Consider the following 17904-nt stretch of genomic DNA (forward strand, 5'->3'; position numbering starts at 1 on the left):
AATAACAATAATTAAAGATGTAATTACATTTTACATTTTTAAAAAAGTGACAACAGTGAGTCATATGTGGACTTATATTTTTCATTGATTGTACTCATTTTTAATCCCTGAAGTGGGAAATTCAATTGACACTCTACTTTATAGTTTGTGTGTGTAGTTACATAATGGATCGTGTAGTAGTTGTAAATTTTATTAATTGAATTATTCAAAAACTTGAAAAGTCATGAAATAATATTTTGTATAACTTTTCTAAAATAAAGGAATAAAATTACTTGAACACATTACAAATGAAGACAAGCTCTCGTTTCTTGTCACGGTTGTTGGAAATATGAAATGTGTCTTTTGCTATTTTGTGGCTCCTGGTCCCATCGGAACGTACCATCTTACATAAAGAGTTCACATTCTTGGAAACCTCATAACCGACGCGACAAATATTACCATGTTTCTGTCGTTTGTATTAACACGTTACAACATCCATAATACAATTTTTACCCAGCAAAAACAAGCTTCTTTTAACAAGAAGAGCAACAACGCGGTGAAAAGTGGTACGTTCCTTCTCCACACTCCAGTAGGAAAGAGAGGGAGGGTCAACATGGCGTCCGAGCAGGTCCGTTATATTCTCAATCTATTCTTATTTTCTCCTTTATAGACACCATTTTTTTGAGTGTACTAAATGGGCATTAACCCGTGTGTGCTCCATGGACATAAACGCGTCGTCTTTTAAGCCCAGTTTGGTGTCATTCCAGCGTAATAAACACTGGCTTTCCGAATCAGATGTGTTTAATAAAGGCTGCGTTGCATACAAAATGGGGCGAAATGTGACATTTAGCGGGCCTGCGCGACGACCAAGTAACGCTAAAAGCGCCGATAAGTGACGGTTTATTGCGTGTGTTTTTGATGCTAAATTGGGAACAGTGTATTTTTAGTGACGGCCACACAGACAGGCGGTCTCAGAGGAGAGAAATTACAGCACACACCGTGGAATGAGGATTTAAACAGGACTGCTGCATGAATTCAGTGGTGTAAATGAGCCTCGTTTAAAATGGCCATTGTCTATATAGGGAGTATAGGTTTAGTGTGAAGTGTACTACTGCGCTCTTTGTCCTCTCCTGATTTCAAGCATATCAAATAAATGCTCCAATGACTTTCCATAATTGTGTATGCGATTCTGCAACTAGTTTGGCTGCGATTCTATATATCGAATCGCAAGTGAATGGCATCTCAATTGCACAGACGTTTATGGCCAATCAAAATGCCAGGTCATATCACATGATCTTCTACAACAACTAGCTTAACGGGGCCTGTCGTTAACCTTTTCTCCAGGAGAGCGCCAACGGGCCTGTGAAGAAGTCCATGCGGGAGAAGGCCATCGAGAGACGCGGCGCCAACAAGGAGCACAACAGTAACTTCAGGGCGGGCTACGTGCCCATCGAGGAGGAGCGTCTGCACAAGACGGGCCTTCGCGGGCGCAAGGGGAACATGGCCGTGTGTGTCATCGTGCTCCTCTTCCTCCTTGCTTTGATTAACCTCATCGTGAGTACGGCGACGGCAAAATTACAGCGGTTCCTTGACCTACTAGTTTAATTTGTTCCGTGACCACGCTCGTAATGCAGATCACTCGTATCTCAAATCAACTTTGCCCACTAAAATGAAAGAAATTGCCATCAGTCAGTCCAAGCCCCCGAAAAACTTCTGCAAAAATTGGAATGCCTTTATAAATTTCAGAAAAATAGTACTTTACAGGATTATACTGTATAGAAACATATAGTAATAATATTAGATTGTAATGTGTCCGCTTACTGTGCTGTTCCATTCAGATCACTCTTGTCATATGGACGGTGATTCGCATCGGTCCAAACGGGTGCGACAGCATGGAGTTCCATGAGTCGGGTCTGCTGCGCTTCAAGCAGAAGGCGGACATGGGCGTGGTTCACCCACTGCACAGGAGCACCGTCGGGGGCCGTAAGGACCAGGACCTTCATATCGTCGGCAACAACAACCCAGTAAGGGGAGACAAAAACCTCCGAAGAGCAAACTTTCATCTGGACAAGACATTCACACAGGCTCCCTCTAGTGGTACACGGAAGAATCACTGCCCAAGTACAGTTCAGTTCTATTGAACTTTTAAGTTGTATTAAGTTCAGTACAACTGAACTGTAGTTTTAAAGCTAGAATCGGCAATTTCTGGCGCCCCCTAATGCTGGAATTTAGCATTACAACAAAGCCTTCGTCACCTCAGTATGATGGAGGCTAAATGCTTGTCCCGCCTCCTCCTCCTCCTGCCAACCCCGCATGCTTTCTCCTTTCTCTATGGCTCAGTCGACTATATATGGGCCTGCCCGTTCGTAGGTAAAATACATTATTTCCGCTATGTCATTTTAGAGTGCCACCAAGCCATCCAGCATGGGAATGTATAGGATAGTCACTAAATATAACAAATTAAATATTGAAAAATATAGCAAGATGTGTAAGAAGCTTAATCAGCATTCTGTCATCTACTCTTGTAGAGTTTCACCGCATGGGTGGAAATAACTTTTTTTTAACAAAAAATAGTTGTGAATTATAGCATTAAGTTCAGTATTTTCATTTCGTCTTTAAGATCTGTTTGTTTTTAAACATTATCTTGTCTTAGACGGTACTTGGTGTATAAAAAAGTTTGGGAACTTCTGATCTCGACCTTAAACATTTGTTGTTCCAGGTGGTGTTCCAGCAAGGCACCTCCAAGCTGAGCGTGGAAAAGGACAAGACGTCAGTGGTCAGCGACACCGGGATATCCTTCACGGATCCCCGCACTCAGACCACCTTCTTCAGCACAGACTACGAAAACCACGAGTTCCACCTGCCCAAAGGCGTCAAGGTGCTCAGTGTCAAGAAGGCCTCCACGGAACGGGTGATTGTCTCTCTCGATAACTGTTCAGCAAGCGTCATAATACATCGTTGGTTCCAGGTACTTTTGGTGCTTGGTACATGGAGTTCTGGGAACTATTAGGTTTTAAGTCAGCATGAAAAAGTTCCCAGTCGCAACATTTTTGGAATAATAATGCATTTCATTCGTAACACCCTTCTAGTTCCCTCAGAGTAGTCATTAAATCAGTTGTGTTGTTCAGGTGTGCAGACCCCGCGCCAAAGGTTCCTGTGCATCTAGAAAGTACTATTTACCCTATTAAGATGTTCTTTTGGCCACAAAATACATTTTAGGAATAGTTCCCAACATATCTGCCAAAAGTTACTAGTTCCGCGGTGAAGTTCCTGTGTTTAAGCTGCATTTCCACCTAAGGTTACATTTAGTTTCTGGATGTTCAGTGGTGCGGACCCTGCATCAAAGGTTCCTGGATCTCTCAATAGTACTACCCTAGCGTTTTATTGAGGCTTGTATGCTAGCAAATACGATTGATGAGCCTCATGTTAAGGTGGTTTGTTTGTGTTAACTAATTTAACTACTGAATACAGTCGTTTATGTAACAATGGTTCCTGATTGTGTACATGGCAGAAGGATGGTGTTGATGCTTTATGAACTTCTCCAGTTCAAGTGCTTTGCCTCCCTCTTGTGGCATCTATACACAATTACAAAGCACTTGTAGGGGGGGGTCAATAATTTGCAGATTTCCGCTCTTCACAGCAAGGGCTGCTCCCTATCCCCTCTGAATAGCGGGGGTGCACCGTACTACATTGTCAGAATAGTTCCTAGAGTGAAACATAGAGTTCCTCCAAAGGTTCCTAGTTCCGGGAGCACAGTATTCCCTTTAAGCTGCATTTCCACATGAAGACCCAACTTTTACTTCTGGAACATGTAGTTTCTGGGTATTCAGTGCTGCAGACCCCACCCCAAAGGTTCCTGGGGCTCTCTTACAATAGGGCCCCTCCCTAGTAGGGTCTTCTTTTGGCCTGAAAAAGTTCAAGGTATTACATTTTGGCAATAGTTCCAAACGCACAAGGTTCATGTGGTGCAAAAGCTCTTTTGAGCCGCATTTCCACAGAAAGTTCCTAAAACCTTTAGTTCTTGGTACATTACTATAGTTCCAACCGGCTCGTCTGGTCTCCCGTCAGATCACCAGCAGCGCCGCATCGGACCTGAACATCCGTGGGGACGGCAAGGCCATCATTCGCGGCAACGAGGGCGTCAATATCATGGGCCGTACTGTCGAGTTCAAAATGGGCGGCGACATCGAGCTCAGAGCCGTAAGTAAACCATGGCTTAAAGTACTCCAGCGTATGATATATATATATATATATATATATTTGCTTTAACAAGACTCACCCTAGGTGTGTTTAAAAAAATAAAAAATAAAAAATGCTCACGTGACATTGTAAGCAATCATGGCAGATAGAGGTATACACGCACTTTAAAAACATCTACCATATGGTTTGTAATTGTATTCTTATCTTACAGTTCCCTCGCACCACTGCTGAGGGGGAGCTAGCGCAATTGGGTTTTTCAACCGAGGGCAGTCCACCTCGGCACTAAATGAAATTTGTGAAATAGTAATACCCTATTTAAATACACCCTAAGTGTGTTTTTGTTACATTGATGACACTTAAATTTTTTGAAAGGCCTATAAACAATCCATTCACAAATTGTGGCGTAACTCGCCCGGCGTTGCCTCCGTCTTAGTAAAGCTGTGTTCGCCATCTGTCATCCATGGCTCCCACGCCGCTCGCAACTTCACTTTGAACGCCCTGTTTACACGGATCTCCAGCGGTTCGTCAAGCCTCCCGAAATGATGACAAGCCCCGCGTTATTGCCCTCAGTCGAATGGTGACTGTAGAGACGCTTCTCCCGGCTGTTCTTTGCTCATTTATCCATTGCACCACCTCGCCTTTTGCCCGCGTTTTCTTTTTCTTTTTTTTCTGCAGTAACTCAGCTTTGTCTTCTTGACTTGGCGAAGCTCTTTTTCCTGCTTCCTCTACTTGCGAACCATGGATTCGTTGATCTTGAATTCTCTCGCGGCTGCTGGATTCCCATGTTCCTCCGCGTAACCGATAGCTTGCAGTTCAAACTGTGCTTCGTAAGCGTGTCTCTTCGTAGATGACATTTTCGGGGTCCTTAGCCAAACCGAGGTTGTTTTGCACAATGCACACCCCGGAAATGCTTCCAGTCAGTCAAGCGGTAAAATAAATAAATAAAATAAATACAAAAAAATACAAAACACCCCGTCGCGATATACCTACTGGCTTTAGCGTCCTACTTCACACACCCTTCCCCTGTATTCAGCCACGTCCGCTTTTCCTCTTTGTAAGCAGCGTGTTGGCAGGAAATGCTAATAAATAAATAAATAAAAATAAAAAAAGGCAAGCAGAGCGCTCATCACACAACATTTATAGCTGTTGGCATTATAAGGCACCCCGTCCATTTTGGAGAAAATTTAAGACCTTTAAGTGCGCCTTACGGTCGTGAAAATACGGTATACTGTTGCTCAAGAGATGACTAAGTAGAAGTACAGACACAAAGTGAAAAGTTGTCAGAATAGTAAATAAGTATAGTTCAGATACCTGAAAAATCTAGATGAACCAAGTATTTGTGCTTGGTTACATCTTAACACTGCTGTTGATTACAAATCTCCACTTCTCATACTATCGGATAACTATTCTGTTTTAAAATGTATAACACTGCGGATGTCTCGGTCCTCCCAGGAGAACAGCATCGTGCTGAACGGCTCGGTCATGTTCAACGCAACGCGAATCCCCAACTCGGCGGGCGACGTGTACTTCGACGAGGGCGTGGAGCGCTACAAGCTGTGCATGTGCGCCGACGGCACGCTGTTCCGCGTGCAGGTTAAGTATCCCAACATGGGCTGCCAGACCTCAGACAACCCATGCCGGAACACCCACCAAGGACTGTAACCTCACCCCCACCCTCTGCCTCTCGATCACTAAAACAAAAAAAAACTGTATTCATGGTTTACATGATCAGTGTTTCATTTGACCGTCCAGTATTATTTTTATTATTTATATCCTAGAGAGTTGCACAGGGACTTATTTGGCAGCTGTGTGTGTGTGTGTGTGTGTGTGTGTGTGTGTGATGCGTTTACTGACCACTAATCGATTAGTAGGATTGTATGCGCTGCAGTCAAAGCTCTCAAACTGTCAATCATTAAACTGGCATCACGAGGAGAGATTTACATGGCATGGATAGGATGTGTATGTGCTGTATGCTCTCAATACATCTGCACGATCGAATAAGATCCGATCCGTATCTGTCAAAATATTTGCTACTACTCTCACAGGTACGATGTGGTTATTCGATACTGTTCAATTAACCCTCCTGTTATATTGTGGGTCAGAAATTTACCCGTTTAAAAATGACAATATTTGTTTTCTTTTAAATAGAAAAGGAATGGGTACAACTTTTTTTAATTTCTATTTTTATTATAACTTTGGGTCAAATTGACCCATTTTAAAAGAAGAAATTCTAGCCAAAGAAAATTGAAATGTAAAATAAAAATCAGATGTCAGGAAAAGAATACTAGAACATCTGAACTTTATTTGGGGTTAATCAGAGGCAATTTAAATAGTGGCACGGGTGTGTCGACTCCTTTTTAGCATGAGTTTGAACATGATTGATTAATTCTGAACAACCGTAATCTCTAATTAAGAGGGTGTGCGCACTTGTGCAATCACATCTCAGTTTATTTTTACTTCCAGTAGTACAGGTTATAGGCCAAATTAATGCCAGAAAAAGTTTTGAAATAATTTATCGTGGTCTCATTATTTTTATCACAAAAACCCTCCCTTTGAACAGGGGTGTGTAGAATTTTTATAGAATTTTATATTATTATTGGATCGCTTTTATGACTAAACATCCAGCACACGCATGTTTGCCCATGGACATTTTTTCGAGAGAAACAAACATAGCAGGAGGGTTAATACTACCAAAGTGAGTATTATTTGGATTTTGTGCAATCAAAATGATTGATTGGAAAATCTGTATATCATTTGCTTGAAAACATTGTGGTGTGTTTGTTTGAATAAAAGAAATGGCGTGTCAGCGTGCTGCTGCCTCTTATCGTTTGTTTTGGTTAAAGGTCTCGGGGCGTGCGCGTGCTGAGTTTCAAAATCACAGCCCTTTATGATGGAATAGAATGTGCGGGCTTGGCCGCCAGAAACGCACTTATCACGGCGTAAAAAAGGGGAAGACAGTAAGGCATTAACTGCGTGTAAATGATTGAATGGCGTCTTTGGGCGGGTTTGTACTCCAGCAGACTTTGGCCGTGAAGTTTACAGCACTTCGGATATGACGAGTGGATGATTGGTGTGGATTTTTTGGATTGGATTAAAACACATTCACTGCCATTGACGGCTTTAGAAGTCAAATATCCATGTTAACTGGGAAGGCTGGCAGTGAATGTGTTTTAAGGGGATGGCTCGGGTTCTGATCATTTCCGTGCTGCTGCTCGTCTACTTCGGGCTCCACTGCCACTCGTCGGCTTGCCCGCCATCCTGCTCCTGTCCCGGGCTGTCCGTGTTGAACTGCTCCTTGGCGGGCCTTTGGGCTATGCCACAAATCCGAGACTCTGTGGCTCATCTGGACGTCTCTCACAACCGCCTCGAACGGGCGACATTGGTGCGCCGGACGCTACCTCAGCTCCGCACCCTACACTTGGCCAACAACAGCGTTGCGCGCCTGTCACTCTGCATCCACGGGCGTGTCCAGGGTCGAGGGTGCGCCTCCTGGGCCCCCAACCTGCAGCTGCTATCTGTGGAGAGGAATCAGCTACGACGACTACCGCGGGGTGAGTGACCGGGTTGTAAATGCTTTGTCAGGTATACCTGAACATGCTGTATCAAAAGATTATGGGACTCGTGAGAGCAGACCTCCCCCAAGGCCAAAAATGTAGATCTGCACTAAATTGTTCAGAGGGTTAGATGTAAAAAATAGTTTTAGGAGTCGGCGTACAGGTTTAGTGGTCAAAATAAGATACATTATTTATTGTAAATATAATTTTTTTTAGCAATTAAGTACACAAGTATATACAGTAAATGAACAGGTCATTTAAATAGACACATTCCTCCATCATGTGATCGGATCGGTGATCGGTTATCGTTTTTTTAAAACTCGCTGATCGGCCCCAAAAATCCTGATCGTGTAAAGCCTAGTCTGTAATAGTGAATTTAAGAAGTGATTTGAAAGACGTCACCCATTTTGCCTGTCTCAGTTCCTCACGCAGCTCGTTCCAGAGTTGAGGCTCTCTGATGTAGACTAAGGTCACCTTTGGTTTTAAGCACCAACTTTGAAACAACTTCAAGGCCCTCACCTCAGGATCTTAAGCTGCGGGCTGGCCCATACAGGGTTAAAAGTTTAGTTGCTCGGAGCCAGGCCCAAAAATAATCAGTAAAATTGATTCTAAAACAAACAAGAAGCCAGTATAGTGATGCTAAAATTGGGGTAATATGATGTCATCTGTTTGATTCAGTGAGAAGCCTTGAAATAAAACAAGGGTTTGGTGGAAGAATAGGGTTTTGGCGTTAGGTGAAACATACGGTTAGGTGTAAAAAAAAATATATGGTTAGGGTTAGATATAAAAGAGGGGTTAAGTGTGGAAAAAAATTGAATTAGGAATAAAATAAGATTATGTGTAGAAATAGGGTTAGGTTAATGGGGTTGGGTGGGGTTAAAAAATTTTTTTAAAAAAAATACAGAAAACATGTATTTCCAAATACTGAATATGGGGGTTACAAAATGCTATTCATGTCAACACCCTAAAATGAACTGAAAATTAAATAGGATTTAGTTATGAAAACGATAAAATGTTTTAGAAAACCCCAGTTTGTTTTTTTTAAATTGAAAGTCAAGCAGTTCAAGTCCAATGAAGATATTGAAATGGTACAAACTAAGGTAAGTGGTCAACTGCCAGAGGTTAATAAAAATGGGTAAGGTTACCCAAACCTGAAACATAACGTACATTTCAGAATTTTACAAAAAGGCACAGTCTTCAGACATGAACCCAATCGAGCTGGTTTGAGATGATATATAGAAAAAAATTGGGGGGGAAAATTGGGGTGTTCTAAAACATTTGACAGGTAATGTAAATTGACTTGATTTTGTCGTGCAAATATTTTTACCCAAAAACCCCTGAATAAAACGATGCAATTTTCTGTGGTTGTCATTACACGTTTCTTCTTCGCCCCTACTAGTACCTCTTCTGTTGTGAAATCACACACAAAAAAGCCAAAGAAAAATATTTAAGTGCTGATTGAGTCATACAATGAATTACATTTTTGTGAGGCCAGTGATCTTTACAGATAGCACTTTTTAATATTCTAAACTGTTACAAAAGTGCTCAGTAAAACAAAATAAATGGTGTACTACTCACCATCAAGGTCAATGGTACATGGCAGATGTACTAAGTTAGGATGCCTGGGAGTTTAGTCTCTCCACCTAAGTTTTCCTACATAGCCGTATGTTCTGTTTCCTTCTCTGTGGCGATCATCACTGGTACCCTTCAGTACCGACATTACAAAAAAAAATAAAAAATTCACTATGCTTGTGGAGTCAGTCCTTCTAATGGTGACTATATTCTTTACCATCTGCCATGCTCCAAAGGCTTGAGTGCTCTGAAGGTCTTGGAGGTCCTGCAGCTGTCCTACAACAGGATCTCCGCCATCCAGCCAGGAGAGCTGGACAACCTGCGTGGGCTGAGGGAGCTTCACCTCAAACACAACCTCATCAGCAGCCTGCACCCGCACGCACTGCGACATTTACACCACCTCAAGGTCAATAAACAGTAACAGTATTATTATCATTATTATTATTATTATGCCTAATGTATCTGAGCCATGTTTTCAAAAAAAATGGAGGGGATTGATTCAAATACCACAATTATCAATACCAAATACTATTGGTACAGTGGTGCCTTAACTTATGAGTTTAACTTGTTCTGTGACTGAGCTTACTCTATTTGCATCTCAAATTGTGAGTGAGACATTGGTATGCTGGGCAGATAATGTGGCATTTGCTGCCTGCATATAGCTTTGGCAAATTTGAAGCTCGCTCATACCTTAAATTTTGGCTCAAAGCAAAAAAACATTACCAAGCGTCAGGTACACGATCATCTCGAATTAGGTATCATCAAAGATCAGTAAGATTCTTGATCCGATTTTTAGGATGATAATTAATAAAAGCTCATAGCTGTGTGTTTACCAACATTTGCCTCGTGGCAGGTCCTCGACGTGAGCTTCAACATATTAACCAGCCTCAATCCTTCAATGTACTTATCTCTACGCACCATCGGGGCGGACCTTCACCTGGCTGGAAACAGGTGGCGCTGTGACTGCAGCATGCGTAGCATAAGAAGATGGATGGCTTTTGACAGGAGCAGAGGCTCTCACACCTGGGATTTGGTATGTGCTTCCCCACCTGTCCTCGCTGGTACGGACCTTCTACAGCTGGAAGACGACGATCTGAACTGCTGGAGTGCTGAAAATGAACCACAGCTCCACCAAGATGTGACGGTCTACAGAGGTTCTGAGGTTCTGCTGTCCTGCACCACAGAAGGTAACCGCTAAATGAATACTCCGCCACGTCAAAATCTAACAAACTACTAAGGTGTCTTATTCCTAGGTGCATTTTGGTGGACACCTAGTGGTTCAGTACCTGCGAACCGACCTCAGTCGGGTCTCCTTGTCAGTGACATTACAGAGAAAAACGCTGGTCTTTACGTGTGTTTGTCCAAGGGCCACCAGGTGGTGTCTGTCTTTCACCTCCGCATTGAAGGAACTAACAGAAAAGCTCGAAGTGTACTTGAAAGGATCGCAGGTGAAGAAAGAAGCCAAAACGTGACACAGTCTGACTTGACATTAGCCGTGTGCTTGTCCGTGTTCATTACATTTCTGGTCGCTTTCATCCTGGGAGTGCTCCTAAGACCTTGCATAGATATACTTTGGAAGAAGATCATCAGGAAGAAAACGCCTGACTCTGCCTTATCAGCGGGGGAGAGACAATATGACAACGAGGCCTACTCGGAAGGCGAGGACCCTGACGAGTTGCGGCCTCAATATGACAACGAGGCCTACTCGGAAGGCGAGGACCCTGAGCAGTTGCTGCCTCACAGGGAAAGGAGAGTCACCTTCAGCACAGTGGACTTTAGGGAAGAAAATGATGTGAAATATTATGACACTGAACGGGAAACAGATGCACACAATGCCGTAGTTGAACGTGAATCGGTCAGAAATTCAGGAAGTGAAAAAAGCCTGGAGGGGAGTGTTTCAGAGGATAGAAAAGATCTTTCGGACCGAAACGTCAAGAGAAGAAGTTTCTCTGATTCCTCACTTTCTGACAAGGACCAAATGGAAGTGAACACTGTTCAGCAGAACTCAAAAGACCTACCTCAAATTTCCAATTATAAAAGTCTACAATTATCCTCTGAGCCCTTTGCAGATTTAATGCCACATCCAAATAATGGAGGCCTGTTAGCAGCGGAACCCGAGGACAACGTAGAACAGTTTGACTTCAGCGACTCTGTCCGCAGCACGTCTCCAAGAACCAGCAGCCCCGTCGTTTTTTTTAACTACACCAGACAAATTATGCCAAGGCTGAACAGGAAGGACTCGTCCAGCTCCAGTTCGTACATGAGCGACGACGAACCTTCGCAATACACTGTCAACCCAGAACCACAGGAAGACGAGTTGGTGGGGAGGAGCTATGCTAAAACCGAGGTCAGCGACAGTCTTGCTAGCTCGAAGACTCCGAGAGGATCTGAACCTACCCTGAATCAGGACGCAGAACTTTGGTGGCCTGTAGTTGATCTCGAGCGCTCGATGCGCATCCAGAGGCGTATGGATATCAAATTGCTGGACAGCGATGGTCAAAAGAAAAGCCTCAGAGAGAAGCGCAGAAAAGGGAAAGTGATCACAGCAGGAGTCATACCTCTGACTTCTTTCTCCAGCACTGATAGTGAAGGAGAGACAAGCCGTCCAGTTACAGTTCCGCCAACACTTGACTCAAAAACGAATTGGCCAGTGCTTGATCATAACATCCCAGTCCACAGACGTTTAGATATCAAAGCACCATCACTAACATCAGATTCGTTATCTGGTACAGAGTCTGAGGATGGGTCAATACACCTCACAGAAGCACCCCAAAAAGTGAACAGAGAGGGGCTTCGAGGTCAAGAAGTACACGAGGAGACTGACACAAGATGGCCTTCCAAGGAACACCAGATTCCTTACATTGAAAGTCAATTAGATTTAAAGTCAACACTTACTGATTCCTCCTCAAGCAGTAACAGTGAGGAGGTTACAGGGGCCATCATGACACAGCCTCCATCTAAAGTAGCATCAAGTTATGACCCACAAGCTCCTTGGCCCTTACTTAATCTTGCTGAGTCTTTCCGAATTAAGAGGCGTTTTGATGTCAGAGCACTGTCACCAACTTCACATTCAACATCCAGTATTGACAGCGAAGATGAAACAATGTACCACACACAGAAACAGGAGCAAGGGACAATAAAAGTAGCTAGGGACCCCATTAGTGTGTCTCCAAAACTAAGTTATGACCCACAATCACCTTGGCCCTCAATTGATCTTGAGGATTCTTTCAGAATTAAGAGGCGTCTACACATTAAAGCACTGTCACCAACTTCAGATTCATCATCCAGCAGCAATGGCGAGGATGAAACAAAATACAACACCCAGAAACAGAAGCAAGGGACCACAAAAATAACTACGTACCCGATTAAGGCACCTCCACCATCAAGTTATGACCAACAAGCTCCTTGGCCCTCTATTGATCTTGAGGATTCTTTCCGAATCAAGAGGCGTTTAGATGTCAAAGCAATGTCACCAACTTCAGATTCCTCATCCAAGAGCGACAGTGAGGATGAAATGACTAATCATAGAAAAGAACAGGTGCAAGTTATCACAAATGTAACAAGGCAACCCATTAGAGCACCTCCAACACCAAGTTATGACCCACAAGCACCTTGGCCCTCTATTGATCTTGAGGACTCTTTCAGAATTAGGAGGCGTCTAGATGTCAAAGCACTGTCACCAACTTCAGATTCATTATCCAGCAGTGACGGCGAGGATGAAACAATGTACAACACACAGAAACAGGAGCAAGGGACCACAACAGTAACTATGTACCCTAGAGCGCCTCCAACACCAAGTGATGTCCCACAGCTTGAGGATTCTTTCCGAATTAAGAGGCGTCTAGAAATCAAAGCACCATCACCAACTCCAAATTTATCATACAGCATCGATGGCGCGGATGAAACAATGTACAACACCCACAAAAAGGAACAATGGACTACAAAAGTAACTACATACCCTATTAAAGTGCCTCCAACACCAAGTTATGACCAACAAGCACCTTGGCCCTCCATTGATCTTGAGGATTCTTTCCCAATTAAGAGGCGTCTAGATGTCAAAGCAATGTCACCAACTTCAGATTCATCATCCAACAGTGACAGTGAGGATGAAATGATTAATCACAGAACAGAACAGGTGCAAGTGATCACAAATGTAACAAGTCAACCCATTAGAGCACCTCCAACACCAAGTTATGACCCACAGGCACCTTGGCCCTCTATTGATCTTGAGGATTCTTTCAGAATTAAGAGGCGTCTAGATGTCAAAGCACGATCACCAATTTCAGATTCATCATCCAGCAGCGATGGTGAGCATGAAACAAAATACAACACCCAGAAACAGGAGCAAGGGACCACAAAAATAACTATGTACCATATTAAAGCACCTCCACCATCAAGTTTTGACCTACAAGCTCCTTGGCCCTCTATTGATCTTGAGGAGTCTTTCAGAATTAGGAGGCGTCTAGATGTCAAAGCACCGTCACCAACTTCAGATTCATCATCCAGCAGCGACGGCGAGGATGAAACAATGTACAACACACAGAAACAGGAGCAAGGGACCACAACAGTAACTATGTACCCTATTAGAGCGCCTCCAACACCAACTTATGACCCACAAGCACCTTGGCCCTCTATTGATCTGGAGGAGTCTTGCAGAATTAGGAGGCGTCTCGATGTCAAAGCACCGTCACCAACTTCAGATTCTTCATCCAGCAGCGACGGCGTGGATGAAACAATGTACAACACACAGAAACAGGAGCAAGGGACCACAACAGTAACTATGTACCCCATTAGAGCACCTCCAACACCAAGTTATGTCCCACAATCACCTTGGCCCTCTATTGATCTTGAGGATTCCTTCCGAATTAAGAGGCGTCTAAATATCAAAGCACTGTCACACACTTCCGATTCATCATCCGACAGCGAGGATGAAACAAAGTACCACATGCAAAAATATAAGCAAGGGATCGCAAAATTAACTAAGTACCCTATTGAAGAACCTCTAACAGCAAGTTATGACCCACAAGCACCTTGGCTCTCTATTGATCTTGAGGATTATTTCCGAATGAAGAGGCGTCTAGATGTCAAAGTATGGTCACAACCTTCAGATTCATTGTCCAGCAGCAACAGTGAGCCTGAAACAACTCATCAACCCATAAAACAGGAGCAAGGAGCCACAAAAATAACTAATTACCCCATTAAAGCATCTCCAACACCAAATTATGACCCACAATTTCCATGGCCCTCAATTGAACTTGAGGATTCTTTCCGAATTAAGAGACGTTTGGATTTCAAAGCACTGTTTTTATCACCCAGCAGTGATAATGAAGACAAAAGGACGAAACTCTTCACAAAACAGGAGCAGGAAACTACAAAATTAACTTGGTACCCAAATAAAGCACCTCCAACACTGAGTTATGACCCCCAATGCAGTCCTCGACTCAAGAGGCGTCTGGACATAAAAGCCCAATCACCACATGTTCTGACTTCTAGCGGTGATAGCAACGTGGAAGCACCTAGCAATGTTGGGTCTACTACAGGAGCGCCGTGGCCCTCGGTGGAGCTTGGTAGAGGTACTCCCGTGAGGCGGTGGTTGGACATTAAAGCAGTACCTGCTGATGTGTCACGTGACGTCAGACAACCACCAAGCAGGTCAAATGAACAAGCTGATGCAAATGCTGATGCCACTGAGACACAAGCACTTCCACAACTACACTTGGGTATCAGCAGACATTTGGATGTTAGAACACCCTCCCCACAACCAGCTCCTGATAGTGTTTCTCCTGAGGCTCGGTATTCCAAATCAAATTCCTCCACAAATGACAATGAGGACGAGAACAGAGATGGAAAAGACTCGCCAAAGTTTGCAAAAAAGAGTTCCGTTAAATCCCCCATAATAAGCATCCCTCGTAGTCCCAAAATAAATCCTGACATCAAATTAGAGAAGTACGACGTCGTTCCGGAGAATGTGGGGGACGGAACCAGCCATGTGACTGTGGAGATAAACCCAGAGCTCCAGTCGCAATGGGCCAACATGCAACTCGGGTTCTCCCGCTTCAGAAAGCGTCTCGAAATCACGTCACATGCACCTGAACCACCCAAGGTGCCGCTCAGTGACAGCAACACAGGAGCAGCAAAACAAAAGCAACCTGTAGTTAGCTGGAAAGGAATCAGAGAGACAGAATCACAGCTCACCGTGGAGCAAGTTCACCACAACACCGAAAAATCCGCAGTTGGTCCCACAAGTGAGGGAACGTCAAGTCTACCAGGTGGTATACCACATATAAGGAGGTACCTGGATGTAAAGGCTCCCCCTACTCAACAACGTCTGGATTCATCCAACAGCAGTGAGAATGGAGCTGAACCCACAGACTATACAATATGGAGAAGAAAGTCTCATGATCTCGGTCTTTCTTCTCCATATGCAAGCCGGACTGTGGAGACCCGACAGACTACGGATAAGTCGCAACTCACCACTGTGTCAGGGCAATCTTCCTCCAGCAACACCGAAGACGAGATAGGTGGTGTTGCGGAATCCAACGAAATTACGGAAGTTGCAGTGGGGTCAGTTACGACAGACAGCGAATCACCAATACAATACAGACGTTCAATTATTAAGGCTTCGTCTGTACCAAATGATACCTCTACCAGGGATCAACACACAACACAACGTGGTTCCTCTTATAGTACCAGATACCAGAACCCATCTCTTGCCCCAAAGAGCATTCCCAATCCAAGATCTGGGGATGATACCTCCCCCACCAGGGATCAACATGGTTCCTACTATAGTGCCAGATACCAGTTACCCTATAGTGTCAGATACCAGAATCCATCTATTCCCCTGAAGACCATTCCCAATTCAGGCTCTGGAGATGATACTCCCTCCACGAGAGATCCATCAGGGGTGAACATAGTGACAACACAATATGGTTCCTCCTATAGTGCCAGTTACCAGAACCCACATGTTGCCTCAAAGACCATTCCCAGTCCAGGCTCTGTGGATGACACTCCCCCCACCGGGGATCCATCAGAGGTGAACATTGTGACTACACAAAGTAGTTCCTCCTATAGTGCCAGATACCAGAAACCATTTCTTGCACGTAAAACAATTCTTAATCCAGGTTTTGGGGATGAAACGCCCCCAACCAGGGATCCATCGGGGGTGAACATAATGACTACACAAAGTGGTTCCTCTTATAGTGCCAGATACCAGATCCTATCTCTCACACCGAGACCCTTCAGGAGCTCCAATGAGGGCCTACCGGCTAAAATGCAGTGGACAGGACTCAGGACTCGCCTGTCTGATCTCTCCAAGCGTCCGGATGCAAGCCCACTATCTCCAACTAAAGGACTCGAAAACACTACAGCTGGGTCCTTTATCCCGGAGGTCGCACAAGAAAGAGGGAGCACAAGTGTGACAAGATCTCTTAGCCCAAGCGGCGGCTCCTTGTCGTCACTCGGCACTGATGAGACGTGGAAGGGCGCATCAGAAAAGAGGGACAGAAGAGGACTTAGTGCCCTGAAAGCCATGTCATCAGAGAGACAAACATGGGACAGGGAGGATGAAGATGTGGCCTTTTTCCCACCAAGTCACATTCCTGGGAACTTCAACCTTGACAGGTCAGAACTCCTCATCTCTTCTACCTCAGCAAGCACTGCAGTAGACCTTCTGTACAACATTCCCCGCTACAGGACACATGAGCCTCTGACGCAAGGTATTCCACCTCCTGTTCCGACAACACCGCTGCCAGACGAAGCCGTGGAGTTAACGTGGAATTCCAAAAGTTCTGACTCGCCAAGCATTAGCCAGATTTAAATCGAAAAAACACTTCCAGCCTTTCGAACCAAAATTAGACTATTTTCAGGATACAAAGATGTAAACTGTATTAAGGATTGTCAAACATTGTGATTAACAGTATGTTCCTTATGTTTATCATTAATTTATATGTACATGATGTTATGACAACAGTTTTTGTAAACTTTGGTCCCGGGGAGGAATCAAATATGAGTTTGAAATTGGTGTAAATACTTTAAAAGTATGCTTTAGCCTTGTTTCTCCAAATCAGCAATATGCCAATTTTTTAAAGCTCGTGTATCAGGTGAAACTTTTATCTTAGTGCCCCTGAAAACAACTCCCCCAAAAGTCAGTAACACCCCCTGGAACATTAGTAAAAATTAGCCCCCACCACCAGTTCCACTGATTAAAAACTTGGATGGACATGTCTGTTGTGACAGCACTACAAAAAGTCTCAAGGACCCATGCCTTATATTGACCGAAGTTATCCATTTTGGTTTGACGCAGACATTTGGGGAAAATTCCAGGACCCGCACTACTAGGGAATTTTCCAATAAGCCCCTATGATAAGCAGGTATACTAACCATACGGACAACATTAAATTGCCAAGCTTTTTTGGCATCGTTTGATGATGCAAGGGGCCCGCTCATTGCTGCTTCCTATTATTCTTGGTTGAGTTACAGAATTCGGTATAATGGTCATCAATATACTCCAATTAATGTGCTGGGAAAATATAAAATTTAACTTAATTGGTACTTGGTATTTACTACAAATAATGCCTTTGTTCATCTAGCTATACCCTAG

General features: G+C 43.8%; 1 protein-coding gene across 1 annotated transcript; it reads left to right on the forward strand.

The window, feature by feature from the left end:
* The first annotated feature begins 548 nt into the window (after positions 1-548).
* On the forward strand, positions 549-6985 carry sgcb (sarcoglycan, beta (dystrophin-associated glycoprotein)). The gene is made up of 6 exons (XM_061683863.1): positions 549-607; positions 1324-1533; positions 1818-2003; positions 2699-2890; positions 4048-4179; positions 5632-6985. The coding sequence occupies exons 1-6, from the start codon at positions 593-595 to the stop codon at positions 5839-5841; spliced, it is 945 nt and encodes a 314-aa protein (XP_061539847.1). The 5' UTR covers positions 549-592; the 3' UTR covers positions 5842-6985.
* Positions 6986-17904: the final 10919 nt, after the last annotated feature.

The sequence above is a fragment of the Phycodurus eques genome, chromosome 8 (genome assembly GCF_024500275.1).
Source record: "Phycodurus eques isolate BA_2022a chromosome 8, UOR_Pequ_1.1, whole genome shotgun sequence".
Lineage (NCBI taxonomy): Eukaryota > Metazoa > Chordata > Actinopteri > Syngnathiformes > Syngnathidae > Phycodurus > Phycodurus eques.